The sequence below is a fragment of the Sapajus apella genome, unplaced genomic scaffold, assembly GCF_009761245.1.
Source record: "Sapajus apella isolate SASKATOON/1434 unplaced genomic scaffold, GSC_monkey_1.0 scaffold76, whole genome shotgun sequence".
Classification (NCBI taxonomy): Eukaryota; Metazoa; Chordata; class Mammalia; order Primates; family Cebidae; genus Sapajus; species Sapajus apella.
Window position 1 is genome coordinate 125,488 of NW_022437016.1, and position 18,007 is coordinate 143,494.

The 18,007-nt window shown below is 39.6% G+C and overlaps 1 protein-coding gene across 1 annotated transcript in view; it reads right to left on the reverse strand.

Annotated features, from left to right (window-relative positions):
* Positions 1 to 3,694: 3,694 nt before the first annotated feature.
* Positions 3,695 to 18,007, reverse strand: part of TNFSF15 (TNF superfamily member 15) — a 21,999-nt gene continuing 7,686 nt past the window's right edge. The window contains exons 2-4 of the mRNA XM_032251419.1: positions 12,143 to 12,185; positions 11,028 to 11,075; positions 3,695 to 9,473 (exon numbers count right to left, since the gene is read on the reverse strand). Coding sequence (XP_032107310.1) covers positions 9,019 to 9,473; positions 11,028 to 11,075; positions 12,143 to 12,185 — 546 coding nt within the window. The 3' untranslated portion in view covers positions 3,695 to 9,018. The remainder of the gene's footprint in view (positions 9,474 to 11,027; positions 11,076 to 12,142; positions 12,186 to 18,007) is intronic.

Below are 18,007 nucleotides of genomic sequence, written 5' to 3' on the forward strand. Positions count from 1 at the left end.
TGAAAGAAGATGAGTTATGTGACGATTTGAGCTCAATGCCTGACATGACCTAAGAACACAGGAAATGCTAGCTGGTGTGAGGACTGATATTAAGGTCCAAAATGAGCCTGTGAGGATGGCATCCTTGCCTATGCAGAATGGAGAGTGGGCCAACAAGCTCCACCAAAGGTCAGAGAGGCCAGGTGGGGACAAGGGGGAATGAAGTGCTGTCAAAATGGGACTACACCAGTGGACCTGGGAGTTCATAGCTCAGTTCCAGTTACCTTTCTATTTACTGCACTGAAGAAGTAAAAAGTCCCCATATATCAGCTGGAGAGCTTTGCAATCTAAGGTACCTGGGGAATTTTGCTTTCTCTTAGAGAAACCCTCTTGCCTTCTACCACATACCTGAAAAAAGGAAGCTTATTTGAAACTCAAACTCTGCAAGCACAGAATTATTAAGACCTGAAAATGGAAGGGAATTTAGCTCACTTCAACGACCTCGCCCCTGGATTCTCAGAGAAGGAAACTGAGATCCATTGAAATGGTTGTTCAAGGCCTTAACATTTGCTAGCTTGGCAGACCGGGGCCAGGAGCCCAGGCCAGTGGACTTTGGATCCACTGCATCCTCTTCAATTCCATCTTGGGCATAATTACTATGGCTTATGATGAAGATGATGATGATGTACGCGTGTTGTGGAGGGGGAGTGGAAGCAATGTAAACAGGAATAGTGGTCAGAATATCTGACAAGTGTGATATGAGCATCCATTAATCAGAATCCCATTTAAGACTTGGAACAGATACCACTCCTGTGCAGCCTGACTGAATGTTAGCTGGGCTCTGGTTGGACACTAGATATCCCCTGTGGACAGTTGGACAAACATCAGGAGAGACCATTGGATAGTTTTTTTTTTTTAAGAGGAAGAAAGAGAGAAAGAAAGAGAAAGAATAAAAAAAAGAATGAAGGAAAGGAAGAAAGAGGAAGAGGGAGAGAGAAGAGGGGTGTTGCTTTATTGCCCGGGCTAGAATGCAGTCTAAAAATGGGTATGCCTGTAATTGTGTTTAATAGAGACATAAAAAAAATGAGGGAAGAAAATAATTAACAAGCAGCCAACCAATATTTCATTTAAACCTGTAAATAGGTGTGATGTTGTACTGATAAGAGTGTATATTTTGTGTATTTAAGTGGAGAGTTCTATAAATGTTAATTAAATCTACTTGTTCTGGAACTGAGTTCAAGTCCTGAATACCGATGTTAACTTTCTGTCTCATTGATCTGTCTAATATTGATGTTGAAGTCTCCCACTATTATTGTGTGGAAGTCCAAGTCTCTTTATAGGTCTTATATATCTGGGTATTCCTGTATTGAGTGCGTATATATTTAGGATCTTTAGCTCTTCTTGTTGCATTGATCCTTTTATCATTATGTAATGTCCTTCTTTGCTTCTTTTGATCTTTGTTGCTTTAATGTGTATTTTATCAGCAAAAATTGCAACTCCTGCTTTCTATTTATTTATTTTTGCTCTCTATTTGGTTGGTAAATTTTTCTCCATCCCTTTGTTTTAAGTCTTTGTGTATCCTTGGTTGTGAGATGGGTCTGGATGTAGCATACCAATGGGTCTTGGCGTTTTTTGCCTGTCTGTGTCTTTGGATTGGGGGATTTAGTCGATTTAAATTTAGAATTAATAACAATATATGTGAGTTTGATACTGTCATTTAATGTTGGCTGGCTGTTTTGCCCATTAGTTGATACAATTTCTTAATTATGTTGATGTTCTTTATTTTTTGGTATTTTTTAGAAAGGCTGATACTGGTTGTTCCTTTCTATTTGTAGTGGTTCTTTCAGAAGCTCTTGTAAAGCAGGCCTAGTGGTGATGAAATCTCTGAGTGCTTGCTTGTTCACAAAAGATTTTATTTTTCCTTTGCTTATGAAGCTTAGTTTGGCTGGATGTAAAATTCTAGGTTGAAAGTTCTTTTTTTTAAGGATGTTGAATATTGGCCCCCACTCTCTTCTGTCTTGTAGGGTTTCTGCTGAGAGATCTGCTGTGAGTCTGATAGGCTTCCCTTTATGGGTAACCTGACCTTTCTCTCTGGCTGCCCTTAGTATTTTCTCTTTCATTTCAATCCTGGTGAATCTGGTAATTATGTGCCTTGAGGTTGGTCTTCTTGAGGAATATCTTTGTGGTGTTCTCTGTATTACCTGAAATTGAATATTGTCCTGCCTTGCTAGGTTGGGAAAGTTTTCCTGAATAATATCCTGAAGCGTATTTTCCAGCTTGGATTGATTCTCTTCATGACATTCAGGTACACCTATCAAACGTAGATTAGGTCTTTTCACATAGTCCCATATTTCTTGGAGACTTTGCTCGTTCTTTTTTATTCTTTTTTCTCTAATCTTGTCTTTTTGTTTTATTTCATTAAGTTGGTCTTTGACCTCTGATATCTTTTCTTCTGCTTGATCAATTCGGCTGTTAAAACTTGTGCATAGTTCGCGAAGTTCTCGTGTTGTGTTTTTCAGCTCCATTAGTTCATTTATATTCCTCTCTAAGTTGTGTGTTATTGTTAACATTTCGTCAAACCTTTTTTCAAAGTTCTTAGTTTCTTTGCATTGGGTTAGAACAAGTTCTTTTAATTCCCAGAGGGTTCTTATCATCCACTTTTTAAAGCCTGCTTCTGCTAATGGAACACAGTCTTTCTCCATCAGGCCTTGTTCTGTTGCTGATGAGGAACTGTGATCCCCTGTAGAGGGAGAAGCATTCTGAGTTTGGGTATTCTCAACCTTTTTAGGCTGGTTTCTTCCCTTCGTTATAAATTTATCCATCTGTGGTCTTTATAATTACTGTCTTTATAGTTGGGTTTCTGAATGGACGTCCGACTTGTTGATTCCCGGCACTAAAATCTGAGCAACCCACTGTGCTGGCCAAAATAGTTTTGTCTATTTTGGATAGACATTGGATAGTTTTGTCTCTTTGCTCCAAAGTTCTTAGGCATAGAGAATCCATTTGAGAATTAGTTGAAAAAGTTGTCATTGGTGACCTAGATTAAATGACTATCAAATTGTTCTTCCAGAGAACTGGCACTATGACTTTTGCAGATACTTGGTTTTTAATAAATTTAAGACAGATAATTCACTTCTCTCCCCAAGTATAAAAATATTTGTTCTTATCACCCCCGGGAGTAGAGTGAGAACTGATTTCAGAAGGCCATCAATATATACATTCTGGTTCCCCACTGGGAGGGAAATTTTTGAGTCTAATGTTTTAGAGGAAAGCCTTACCCTCTCTCCCTTAATGTTTGATTCTACATACAACCATCAGATGGAAACAAATGAAATTTCTGGCATGTGACCCCTTTGACCCTCAGAATTGGCAATTTAATATGATTCAATCTAATATTGACTGGGCACCAACAGGGACCTTAGCTACTGAGCTTGAAAATAGAAAGTGATGGATGTGTTGAACCCTTTTGATTTCTGTGGATTGCTGTTTTGATGACAGGCAGATGGTGTAGTGTTGGAGACCGACCTGGATCCAAATTTGGGCTCTGCTACATACTGGCATGGGTCTCCCTGGCCCCTCTTTCTTTTTCAGAATTGTTCAGAGTGAGATTAAGCTATTAAACTACAAAGTCTTCTAATTCATAAAAGGAACCCTGTAGATTCTCTTTCCCTTTCTTTCCCTCCTTCAGAATGACACCATCTGTGGTATTCCACAATCAGTTTGCTTTAAGGTTTATTATAACTATGAAAGTCAGTTGTCATTTTGTAGCCAAGTACATGGAGAATTAGATGCATTTTTAAAAATCCCAAGAGGTTACCCTTAGACTTAATCTAGAAAGAAAAACAAAGGAACACATTAACAAAATAATTGACAATTAGTGTGAAAATCCTTCAGTCTTCAATGCCAGTTTATGAAGTTACATCTATTAAATATATTAACACATACAACATTTCATTTACAGAGATTAGAATTCATACACTAGTGCCCAAAGACATGGGATGCGTACCAGTTAAATACATATCCAACAACATACAATATGCATTTTACCTTGGGGTTGATGTTTTAACATAAAACATAAAATAAATGAAAGCACATAGGGTTTATCACTAAAACCACATAAACACCTAAGCTTGTTCCATCTGTAAACCCCTGAAACAAATAAAAGGGGAACATTGCATGTTTTAATGACTTTAAGAATAAAATCATTTGATGAAGTTCAGCCACTTTATTTGGTACTTTATTTACTGTGTATCTCCTTCCTACTGAATGTATACACTGTGAGAGTGGGACTTGCCTGTCACGTTCCCTCTCAGCTCTCCAGTATCCAGGAAAGTGCTGCCATATGATAGATGCTCAAAAAATATATATGACTTATGAATGAAGTTGAAAGGCTGCTGAGCTTATGGTCAGAAAATCTAATTTCTACTCTTAGCACTCCAACTACCTACTGTCTGGCACTGGCCACCATGCCATCCCTCTGAACCTGGGTTTCTTCATCTTTGAAATGATGTAACTTGGAATAAATTCTGCAGATACTGTCATCTCTAAAATTCCATGACATGTCTCTATTGGCCAAGATCTTAGGGGTATTTTGTGTTGGACACTCTCTGAACAAGTGGGAAATGACAGCTGATTCTAGGCTGGAAGCCACTGAACTCTTGAGAAGGCCTGCCAGGTTTGTAGTGATCAACTAGAACATGTGGAAGTCAATTAAAAAATGGCCACATAATCATAGATTTGAAAAAGACCCCAGAGTTCCCTTGGCTAAATCTCTCCCCAACCTCTATGAAGAAATAGCTTCTACAAAAACCGTTGTGACAAGCCCTTTGTTTGAGTATCTCCAGGGATGGAGAAATAACTTCCTAGAAAAATTCTATTTTTGGGTAGAAAGTTCCTTTGGGGATCAAACCAGAGAGGGCAACCTTGTAACTGCAACTCTGTAGCCCTAGCTTTCTTCTCTGGGGAGATACAGAAGAAGTCTCCTTTCGCTTCCATGTTGTCCTATAGGTATTTGAAAATACTTCTCCCTTCTTCCTTCAAATCATTAAAATGAACACTATTTGCTAAGAGTAGAGAGGTTAGAAGAGTCCAGGATTATGGTTCAGGAAGATAGCTTCCTAGCTTTAGGTCTGCCTTTAACTCATCATGTGGCCCTGGGCAAGTAACTTCTTCCATGCAGGATGATATGGTATTTTCATCTTAAAACGGGATGATGGAAGGGGTCAGGGCAAGTGTGTCTCAGAACTTGGGAAGTTGTAAATGTGGTTGTTAGAGGGTGGCAGGGCACGGATATGACGGCTCTGATCCACATCCTCTCATCACTGGTGCAAAAGGATTCAAGGGTTATTAGGTTAACAGTCTGCTAAATTCTCTGTAGGTCCAGCTGCCAATATGATGCAAAAATGTTAATATCTAGGATAATGACATACACTTAAAAATTCTGCTATAGATATCAAGATACTTCTTGGACTCTGGGCCATATGAAAATCAGAAATCTTGAGGCAAGACACTTTTGCATGTGTTTTTAAGGTACAGAATGTGAACAGTTCTGTTCTGCAGAATTAATCCCCAATGTCACAATCATGGAAACAGAATTGAATAAGGGCTTGGGAAAATACCTCGCAAGAGAATGCTGGCAATGGCCATGCCTTGTGCACAGTGAGTTAGTTAAACTTTTATAATCCAGGGGGATTATTGACTAGCACAGACGCGGAATTTCCTGTGGGGTGATGAGAACTGAATAGTTGTTCTGGTGTGCTCTGTTATTGATTCAACCTGACACATTTCAGGAAGTGAAAAGGTATACTTTTCCCTTTCCTTACTGTACCTTAGTAAAAAAACAAATTAGAAATTTTAGTAACATAAACAATTCTGTTTTGCCAAATAGATTGAAACCATGCTAGCATAAAAATGTTAGTGATTCTGTGCATTTTGATCACGGTTTCTGCATTTGCTGAGGAACACAGATTTTCAAAGCATTCCTGGGTCATCCATAAAGTTCTAATATATTTAAGGGTGTTGATGACCAAACTTGAGTCCAGCAAATAATAACCTCTCTCTATATGTGGCTTAAATAATGGATTCTACCATAGAAAATGGTAACTTTGTTTTTTTACCCCGTTGATTTATGGGAAACTATTCTTGAGTAGCTATTTTTTTTTTAAACCACTTAGAGTAAATATAAATCATTTTGTTAGACATAAGCCTTCATCAAATGGCACCCATTTTCATAATGAGGGCCATGTGCCTAAAGTTAGCCAATTAATTAGCTAATACAACTGAAATAAAGGATCTGCAGATAGTGGAGGTGCTGGGAAGTTAGAATGAGTGTGTCTGAGACTAAATAATTTGTCTCTGTGTCTCCAGGGCCAGTAGGTACTCAGTAAATGTTTGTGGAATTGATTTGAATTCAGCCTTTTGAGACATATTTAACTAGGAAGGCATTTTCTCCTCCAATTTACTATTTTCTAAAGCAAGCTTCTTTCTCCCTCCAAAACCCTAAATACATTCTGTTAACCTCTTTTAGGGTAACATTACATGATCTTAAAAGCATTTTCCCACCTCACTTTTGAAAACAGTGCACTAATTTTTGCTATGGAGGTAATGCCTTGGGAACAGAGGTTCTGACATGTGCTCTATTAGGAATGTCTGACTGTGCCTTTCTGAATCATAGAAGATATACTGTACCATACAAAATTAAACAAAATCAGCAGTAAAAACTTAAGCTATGACACATTCTTTAAAAAACACGCTTATGACAGAAACAAAGTAAATACACAGCAGAGAATTTCCCAAAGCCTCAAATGTCTTAGAATATTAGGAAATTCCTGTCTTGGGATAAACTTCCAGATCCACTAGATCACCTATGGAACAGTGGGCATGTTTGGGCAGGCCACTCTTGTGTGCAAATCTCCTCCTGCATACCCAAGCTGCCTGGTACTCTCATGCACCATGAAGACTGGTCCAGAAAGAACGTTTTATGTTCTTAATGGGTGTTAGTTCTATTCATGGAGCTAGACTAGAATTATTGAGGAAACGTTCTTGATCTACCAATAAATATTGTCCGTGGAATTGGTTGAGGGAATATTCTCTTATAAAGCAAGTTTTCAAGTTACTGAGCGATCTTTCTTTTCTGCTTTAAGTCAAGGGTAATTCCTACATCTGAGATGCCCTTTCCCTGAGGTCATCTGGGCCCCACCCACCTTCTTTCAGGCTTCACTTCCACTATGAAGACTCTGGTGAGCCAGGTGGAGGTGACCACACCCCTCTGTGCTCTCACTGAGTCTGTGCTGACTGTTTTGGGAATGTGAAGGGGAGAAAAAGGCCTGGTTTAAAAGTTAGCCTAGCAGAGGTTAGAAAATATATTTATAGCTTTAACCTCCAAACTGAGAAATGAGACATTAATTTTTATTTAATTATAACTAAAAAAATATTGATTGAGTACTCCTACTGCATTAGACACTCTGCTCAGGAGCCTCCCAAGTGCCTCTCTACCTCTATAGTCTACAGGAAAGCAGAGTGAGAATGATTTTGGTGCCATATTTGCTCTCAGACCCATCCGTGAGGTCTCCTAGCATAGGGAGCATTTATAATAGGGGCCAATGTCACCGGTCATATCACACCAAAATGCTCAGATGCCACAGAACACATGAAGTTAACATGTTTCATCCCATGAGCTCATTTTCTCCTGGGAAACAAATAGGCAGATTCCTGCTTTACAGACAGTCAAAAAAGGCTAAGAGAACAGAGCTGTATCTCCTGCCCTTGACATATTAGCATGAGAAAATCTTACAGACCAGAGGATATGCACCCACTGAAGCATAGAAAGGACCTCCTCAATGTCCAGCCTCTCCTTCCGGGAAGGTCTTGGGTAGGCCCATTAGCTAATCCCATATATAAATTTCTTTGAATATTTCAAGGAAAAAATACCCACATAATACTCTGCATATAAAGTTGCAAATCAAACCTCAAAGATCTAGGTTAACTTCTCCAGATTTGGTGATTGACTTCTTTCTTCCCCCTCCCCCAGGGAATAAGTCCACTGTCTTCCAATATCAAACAAGTTGTCTATATAGTTGATCTAGTAACTAGATATCTGTCTTCAGGTTTCTTGAGGGACCTAATCAGCTGGCTATCTTCCACAGTCAGGAGAGTGCCAGAAATCTGATGCAACAGGTTCAGATGATTTTTTTTTTAAAGGCTTGGAGTTATTCTTTAGAGTAGGTTGATGAATATTTGATCAGGAAGCATCTAGCAGTGTTCACATAAGTTTTGAGTGAAGTGTGCCTTGTTTTTCATAGTGTCTTCTGGGTTAAGGTTAGCACCCAGAACGTAATAGGTGCTCAAGAAAACTCTGCTGAATACATGCAGCTGTTGTATTTTTGATACACATGTGAAACTCATGCTTGCTTATTTTGATATCTGTGTACATAATCAAAAGAAATGTGGCTTTTCTCATATACTATAGATGACATGAAAACCAACTCCTTCCTTGAGAATGTTCATGAGACAAAGCAACTCTCTTTTCTTTTTTTTTAGGCAAGGCATGAAAGTACATGGAAAAACTAATGAACGATTTTTCCTGTGAAGGTTTTATACTGTTTTCTAGAGCTTTCCTTGAACTTGCTTCAAAGCTCCTGAATTATAGCAAATTTATGATCAAATTGAACAATAATTGGACCACTGGTGACCATTGTATAGCAGGAAGGTGTTGAAATATTTCTCTTTCAATCCTGACCTGAGTAGATCATCCATTTATTTAGTGATCAGTGTCTTAATTTAAATTTAGGAACTCACCAGTCCTCCAAGCAACCATGGTAGTATATTTGCTGTCTTCAGTCTTTTTCCAATTAGTACTCTCATCAGTATGGCACATGAACTGTGAAATTTTGGGCCCTAAATTTCATTGCTAAACCATTGTCCCTGTGGAATGCCCCCCTACTCCCACCCGAGAAAACCCCTGGTTATAATTACATTTGAATGAAGAAAATTAGGAACTCAGTGGCAGAGGACTTTCACATAATGATATTTGCTTTCCTCCTATAGTAAGAAGGCTCCAAAGAAGGTTTTATCTTCTTTTGTGTAATCCACCAAAGAGATGTCACTGACGTTTACCATTAGCTTGTCCCCTTCTTGCAGGGAGAACATGGCTCCGAGGTAGATGGGCTGGAACCAGTTGCTGCCTACTTCGCACACAGATTTGGCCCCCATGAGGAGCTGGGTTGGCTCAGGGTAGGTGTCTGTCACTTTGGTGATGACCACAGTGATGGAGTCCGGCTTGTTCAGTTGGCCTGCTTGTCTGATTTCACTGCACTGAGAGGTCATCCCACGGAATGTGACCTGGGAATAAACGAAGTAGTCTCCTGACTCTGGGATCAGCAGGAATCTATTGGTGTAGCTCATTCGGTTCTTGGTGAAGGCCAGGCCGAGTTCGTGTTCCCAGTGCAGAGCTGGGAGCTGGTTTTTTAAGTGCTGTGTGGGAGTTTGTTTCACAACTGGAAAGACAACAGAGAGGTTTAATTTGCTCGTTTGGAAACTGTGGACTTTACTAAAAAAAGGTCTCATATTATTGTCAAAGACTACAGTGATCGAATATAACTAACAGCTAAAACTGCTTTAGGGAGGAACGAATGAAGAATATGTGAGCGGACATACACATTTGTTCAAACAGAGTAGTATCTTGGACTGGTGACCTGGGGCACGTTACTTTGCCTTTCCGAGACTGAGTGGTCTGACCTGAAAAACGTTAATTTTACCTTAGACCTATGATCTTGGGAAACAGTGAAGGTTAAGAAATCTTTCTATTCTTCGGTGTTTAGAAAAATGGCTTGCTGCAAGAATTCTTTCCCAAATGACTCAGATAAAACCCATGAATGCCTCTCTTGTTCATCTATGACAAGGCCAGGCATGAGACCCTTCAAATTCCCATTCTTTGCCCCATAAGTGATTGACTGAACTGTTTTATCCCTATTCATCTATTTCTATCACTTACCTCATACCTATAAGACAAGAACAAAACACTTATCTTACAGGCATGAGGTAAGTGATAGAAACTTGACATCTCCCTGGTCTGAATCCTCACTCAGAGCTCACCACAAATAATTTCCTCTTAGTCAAATGATAATACCAATGTCTTGGGCCACATGGATATCCCCCTGCAGACTGCAAATTTTCTTATAGGTCAGGAGGGTATGCTTCCTTTTTAACATTCTAAGTTTTCAATGGGTTCTAAAACATCCTTTTGCACTGTCTTGTTCTTTCCTCTGGAGTCTCAGAGGTATAGGAACTCTGGGTGTGAGATGACCAGGATTTCTACACTAGACTTGTAAAGTTGGCCAACTGGTGATAGGGTGGGATTTCTCTTGATTTCCATATATCAACGAAAATTCTTTGGAAACACTTCCCTGAAGGTAAATGTTTAGTTACATCATCTTGAATAGGGCACAGATGAACTGCGTAAGTTGGCAACTCTGGGGACTTTTTGTCTGTGACCAGATCCAGAATTACTTGCAGCTCCGAGTCGAAGAGAAGCCATTTCTGAACGACTGGGTGTATGAATGAAAGAGAGAGACAGGAAAGAAAGACTCTTTCTTCTGAGTCTCCCTGTCCTTGGTGGTGCTTGCAGATTCTATCTGAAAGAAAATGCCCAAGAGACATGGGCCTTTGGACTCTCCATAGGGAAGAAGACATTCAAAAAACCTTCCACTGAAATACCTGCATTCACATGCTTATTGCAGCACTATTCACAATAGCAAAAGTATGGAATCAACGTTTAAGTGTGCATCAACAGATGAATGGATAAAGATAACATTTGTGTGTGTGTGTGTATGTATATATATATATGTATATATACATACACACACACACACACAAGTGTATATATACACACAAACACACACACACAGGAATATTGAGAGGAGGAGGAGGAGTCTGTTACCAAGGAATGTAGTTTCCAGTTTAAGCCGCTAGAGTGAATTTTGATAAAGTGCTGAAAGAAATCTTAGGATTCTGGCTCATGGTCTCCCATAAAACACAGCAGGGAGGCTTACCTGTCAGGTGTGCCCTTGGCTTATCTCCATCCGCTCTAAGAGGTGCATCTGTAACAAAAGGAGAAATGTGCTTTGTATGAGACAAAGGGTAACTGAAATGAAGATGGCCCTCTGTGAGTTGCATGGCGCCTATGATAGGAGAGAAACTGTGGTCTCCTGTAGCTTGGTCCTGTGCTACTCCTTGCAGGATTTTGGATTGGGTTGTGACACCTGCAACAAGCACCATCAAGGACAGGGAAACTCAGAAGAAAGAGTCTTGAACACAAATGAATCTCGGCCCCGTGACTTTGGGCAAGTTTATCTAGCCTGTCTGAGACTCTGTTTTCCCGTCTAAGATGGGCGCCGTATAGATGGAGGTGCTTAGCAGTAATTTGGCGCATGGTCAATGCTCAATAAAGCACAACTCACTGCTCCTTCCCTCCAACTTCTTTCATGGGAGTGCATTGGCTTTTTGGCTTCTTCCATAATCCCTTTAACTATATTCACTGAATGGTTGGCCCAAAAGAAATGGGATGGGGAGTGGATGGGAACTATTCTTTAGTTATATGACCTTGGTGGATCCTTTTCCCTCTCTGGGCCTCTGTTTGCCTGTTAGTTCTTGAGAAGACCTTAGAATTTCTCTTTAGTTCTCAGAAATTATTATGTTGGATTAGGCATGGTCTAATTTCAGGTATAAATATGCTGTTAATAATGATAAAAAGCAAAAATCAATCACACACTTTTGATGTGCTAGACATTATTCTAACCCCGTTATAGAAATTAACAGATTTAATTCATATTAACCCTGTTGAGTAGAAACTAGTATAACCATTTTTATAGGTAAGTAAATGCAGGCAGAAACAGGTGACATTATTTGCCCAAAAAAGTCACACTGCTAGTAGATTCCAGAGCTGGGGTTTGAGTTCAGGCCATCAGTCCCACAGGCCACGCACTTGGCCACGGTGCCATTTTGCCTTCTTAGTTCCTGCAGAGGAGCCTCACTTCTCTTCTGTGTTTGCATCCCTCAGCTTAGCAACTTGGTACTGAAAGACTCATCTCTGAACTTCCTACGCACAGAACTACTAGAAATGTTCTTGTTCCCCACAAAGAAAGGTATTGAAGATGAGCATACTTACAAACTTGCTGATGTGAAGGTGCAAACTCCTGTTCTTTTAGAGTCTGTTGGAAAAGAAAGAATAGTTTAAACCAAATATGGTCCTTCTGATCCCAAAACTCTCACAGCTGCCCATAGCACAGGGATGGTTACAGTGCTTCTGCTGCCCAGCCTGGGTACTCCGTGGTGAGGGAAATGAGAATGAAATTTTTTTTGTGGATGAGAATCTTGCATCTCAGCTCTCCACTTTCCTCACCTGACACTTCCAATGACCTTCCCCTCTCCTAGGCTTGTCTCTGAAGCTTGACTTTAAGGTTCTTTTTCTAGAGCTTTTCCTGTTCTATTCTAGGGGAACTCAGCAGCTTGTCTATGCTTTTGTTATTTGAACAAATAATGGCACTTGCTTTATTTTCTTTCTCTACCACAATTTAAAAATTGGGACTCTTCTTAAAAAATGATACAGAAAAGGAAATAATGGCCATATTCTCCTTCGCGTCAGACTCAACAATTCTTCCTTGTTTTTGTGTAATACATAAAGACTATAAAAATAATTGCAACCCTAGTTTATGAGCTGTTTCAGATACTACATGATAGTGGAAGAGTAACTGCCTTGGAGGCAGATCTGAATTTAAGTCCTGCTTCTACCATTTATTAACAATATGACCTCGAGCAAGACTTTTTCTCTCTGAGCTTTACTGTCCTTATTTCTAAGGTGGGAACAATAACATACCTAGCCCTAAATTACTCATAGGATTGAGGTGAAGAGCAAATCAGAAAATGCATGAGTCACTGTAAATGCATGAAAATGCATGGAAAATGAAGGAACCACCACTCACATACCTGATCATAAAGCTTAGTAGCAAAAGTATGCTCTTAGCTTAGAAATAATATCATGCATTAGACTATTATACATGGCTGGTAGAAATATAAATTAGTACAACCACTATAGAAAATAGTATGGATATTTCTCAAAAAAAAAAACAAACTAAAAATAGAACTGCCATACAATCTAGCAATCTCATTACTGGGTGTGCATTCAAAAGGAAAGAAATGAGTATACATATCAAAGGGACAGTCATGCTCACATGCTTATTGCAGGACTATTCACAATAGTAGAGATATGCAATCAGCCTGATCCACATTTCTGTCAAGATATGGATGGAAGAATAAAGAAAATGTGGTGTGTGTGTGTGTGTGTGTGTGTGTGTGTGTGTATGTGTGTGTGTGTGTGTGTGTATGTGTATATATATATATATATCCAAAAAATGTTTACCATTGTGTGTGTGTATCTCTATATATAAAAAGTCATTGTTTATACACACACACACACACACACACATACACACACACAATAAACATAATGGATAAACATTTTTTGGCCATAAAAAATGAAATCACATTATTTGCAGCAACATGGATGAACTGGAGGTCATTATGTTAAGTGAAATAAACCAGACACAGAAAGACACACTTTGCATGTTCTCATTGGTATGTGGGAACTAAAAGAGTTGATCTCATGGAGGTAGACAGTAGAATAACAGACACTAGGGGCTGGGAAGGGTATGTGAATGGGAAGAGAGGGGGATGAAGTGAGGTTAAACAATAGGTACAAGTGTACAGTTAGAAAGTTTAAGTTCTAATGTTTGATAGCAGAGTATGGTGACTATAGTTAGTAACTATATATTGTGTTGTACATTTCAAAGTAGCTAGAAGAGAAAACTTGAAGTGTTGCCAACACATAGAAATGATGGATACTCAAAGTGATGGATACCCCAAATATCCTGACTTGGCCATTACACATTTTATGTATGTAACAAAATATAACATGTTCCCCACACATATGTAAAATGTTATGTATCAATAAAAAATAAAGATAAAACAAAATTTATAATATGTTTTTTCAAAAAGCCTTTTCTAATATGATTTTGACTCAACCCAATCTTCTGATTTGGTTCTTATTGCCACACAGTCTTCACTAATAGAGTGAGTCTCTTATTATATGAACACTTGATCTATTTTACATCTCAAAATGTGTGTGTTGTGAGTGTATAGTCAGGTTCTATGGTTTCCATATCTGCAAATTCAACCAACTGTGGATCAAAAATATTTTAAAAATTACAATACAACAATTACAAAATGTAAATAAAAAACAGCACAGGATAGCATCATTTACATAGCATTTACATTGTTTTAGGTATCATAAGTAATCTAGAGATTATTTAAAGTATATAGGAAGATGTGACTAGGTTATGCGCAAATACTATGCCATTTTATATCAGGAACTTGAGCATCTGCAGATTTTGGTATCCATAGGGTTCTTGAAATCAATCCCTGTGGATATCAAGGGAGGTCTGTCTCATGAATGAGGAATTGTATGTCTGTGTGAGTGTGCGAGAATACAGCTCCATCAGTGGGGGAGAATAAATTGACATGTTTTAGCATCTGTGCACGTGTCTGTGATGTGGTGCTATATATATGTATGTCTTGCCATCTGTCTGTGTAGTCATGTAGATGTAATCATGTCATTGCTGAGTCTAGGTCTGTGAGCAGGTCTGTGATATCAGTGATCTTAATAGAGCCTGGACCTTCAGCCTTTATCCACTCCCAGGCCATGCTACCTAAACCTCTACTAGAAGCCCCTTGAGGGCAGAAATCTTGTCTTTAAATGAATAACTGTCTTTATAGTCTCTCCATCCCCTTTCCCTCCACTTCTCAATTCTGCTAAAGGCACAATTACTGCTTTCTCTTGACTACCAGAACTGAAATTTTCTTTTTTCTTCTTTCACAAAACCAAGGGCTGACCTTTCTATTTTACAAAATTTCCCATGGTGTTTCCATTCCAGGCCTTGGCATGCTGCTCTCCTGAATTTTTCTACCAGCCCCTGGCAGGGTCTTTATGCTTCTATTTTCTCCCTTTCCTTGATCTATTTCCTGGCCTGCCTTCAGAGGGCTTTTCCTGAAGCATCACTTTATCTTGATACTACTCTGCTCATAAACCTTCAATGGCTCCCCATGGCTCTTAAGACCCCAGTCCAACCTCATTTTGTCTTGGCATTCGAAGTCCTTGCTATCCTTTATTTACTTCTCTCTATCCATCCCAGTCTTGCTATCCATTATTTACCTCCTTCTAAGCTATCTGTGTTCCCAGCCAGGAGAGGCAACCACTATGAATTGATTCAAGGTATCCGAAGAAACATAGTAAGTCTAGTTACATTATTGAATGAGTAGGGACACAGGAACCTGACCCAGAAGTGGGAGATTCAGAAGAAATTGCCCCAGAACAGAGTCTTACAGGTCCTACGGGTATTATCCAGGTGATAAAAGAGGTAATGACCATTCCAGACAAGGCCAACAGCTTGTACAACAGCAAGGAGGCCCAACAGGACGTGGGGGTAGTTGGAAAACATCAAGGCTTTCTACTGGGAAATGAATGCATTATGTGCATTTAGCACAGGGCCATGAGTACAGGAGCCTTTGAAAACCTAAACCCAATTGCTGTGATCACTTAACCAGAATCAATAACTTGGATGGTCTTGAGGAAGTAGAGAAGCAGCCCAGAAATGAATTTATTCTGTAGCCTGTTGCCTTCCTTGCTATTCACAGAGCAAGGCAGAAAACTGAAGGTGGAGTTCTCAAAGAGAATCAGAGAGATCTTGATTGTATCCTCTGGTATAGGAAAGGTACCTTCCCTGGTTGGCCTTCTATTGCTTTATTTAATTCTCTGCTGAGAAATGTTGAACATCCTGCTGGTCTTTGGCTAAGCTGACACTCAGCTAAGAGTTTAGAGCATTCCTTTTTGACTTAGAATCCCATTGTCATTAACATGTATCTGAGATGTTGACACATTTCCCTGTTTGCTCTGCTGGGCTTCTATAACTTGGGGACACACTTTATATTTTCATATATGGATGGAAAAGTATGGTTTTTAGTGGTCCAGAATGCCACTAAACGTCGGGAGGTGGTGACAGAGCCTGTTGGCAGATGTTGAAGACTAAAACATTCCAAGAGTCCACAAGAAGGACATCAGTTGAGACTCTTTCTCTTTGAACAACATCTAAACCCTCCATTGCTGCTTCTCTTAATAACGACTCTATCACAGGAGGAAAATTATTGTGATAGGAAGCAGTAATGAATGAGGAAGAAATTTGAGAGGAAGGCATAATAGCTTATTTGGGAAGAGGTTTATGCACTACAGCTGTCCCAATGCCTACTGTCAGGATGGTTCCCGAAGACACGGGGCCAATGCAATGTCTTCTGTGTACCAGCCCGGACTCATCTCCATCACTTCTCATTATTCTGGGGGCACCAAGGAGATGTTGCTTCCTAAGAGGTGTTGGTCATAGTGTCAATATTAGCCTTCAATTGAATAGACATGGTGTCCGATAATGAGATTATTCCCCTTTAGATATCTTCTCAAACCACTGGCTGAGATCCAGGATCCAATTTTATTATTTATTTGTGTGCCTATGACTTTTCTCGCTCTGGTAGAATTCAACCTGGTCACAGGTGGGGATCTATATTCCTAGTGCCTCAGACAGTGCCTGGCAGTTTTGCTGGATTATCCAACTGGCAAAACACACAGATTCTCAGGCATCAGGAAGGCAGAGCCAGAAAAACAGTCAGAGAGTGGGTAAGGATGCAGTGATCTCAGCCAGAGTTTTGCAACCCAAAAATCTAGGAATGACATCTTTTTGTTCCCATTAAAAATTTTTGTCATTTGGTACTAGGGCCTCTAAAGGTCTTCATCAGGCTTTGTGTGGATCATAGTTGTGGCTCTAGAAATATTTGTTTGAAGTGGCAAGGCATAGCCAGGAGCCGGAGTCAGAAAAAGCAAATGTGTATGCCCATGGGCATGCATCTTAGAGGGAGATGGGGTGCTTGCTCCAACCAGGATATGTTAGCCCTAGCAAAAAAGAGCCAATGCTTTCCTTCCCCTACTTTCCATAGTCCTTGTAGGTCAGGGAATTTTTGCTTTCATTTGATTTTTTTTTTGATGTTGACTGGTAATCTCTGACTCAAACCGACCATAGTGTGTTACTATAGGCATTTTTGGAATTACTTTATTCAAATTGGGCAGAAGAACATACAAAGGGAAAGAGGAGATTGAAGTTTATTTGAACGCTCCCCAGGTGCCAGATCCTGTATTGGGCTTTTATGTGTTTTTCTCATCTAATACTTCAGCTACTTTTAAAGGAAGGGTCAGCATCACCTTTTCATGGCTTAGAATGGTTTGAAAAGAAGTCAAGCAACTGTCCAAGGTCAAAGAGTGCATGGAGGGCTTGGAATCTGAATCTTTAGACCAAGTACAGACCCTGGCACATATTAGGAGCTATCTAAGTATTAGATGAGTGTACAATAAATGAACAAGCCTGAAGCAAGATAGTCTTTGAGATTTCCTGGCATTTCCTCAGAAAAATCCCCTAAGTGTATTTTAACTAATGACCCACTTAGCCTTTCCTCCCATGCACTATAGCCACTCTCTATCTGTATTCATAAACGGGGAGAGATTTTCATCTCTTGCCGTCATAAATGCTGCAATTGCAAAGGCATGAATGTTTTATGATCCAAAACATCCTCCTACCACTTCCAGGAGAAATATGCAGATGTTTGCTTCTTTGTCTCTTCCTTTTGCTTCGCCCTGTTTATACTGCACAAGGATAACTCTAATCTGGAAATGTTTTATTCTGAGGCCATTTCATTTCATTATCCTTCAAAGCACCCGGGATAGGGATTTACGTGCAACATTCAACACAGTACAAAGCAAAGATGCTGGTGTTTGCAGCTTAGCAAATTTGGAAAACCCAGCCCCATTGTTTCCTGGTGCTCTGATTCTGGGATGTCACTTGACCTCAATGGAACTGTTTCCTCATAAATAAAAGCAGACTCT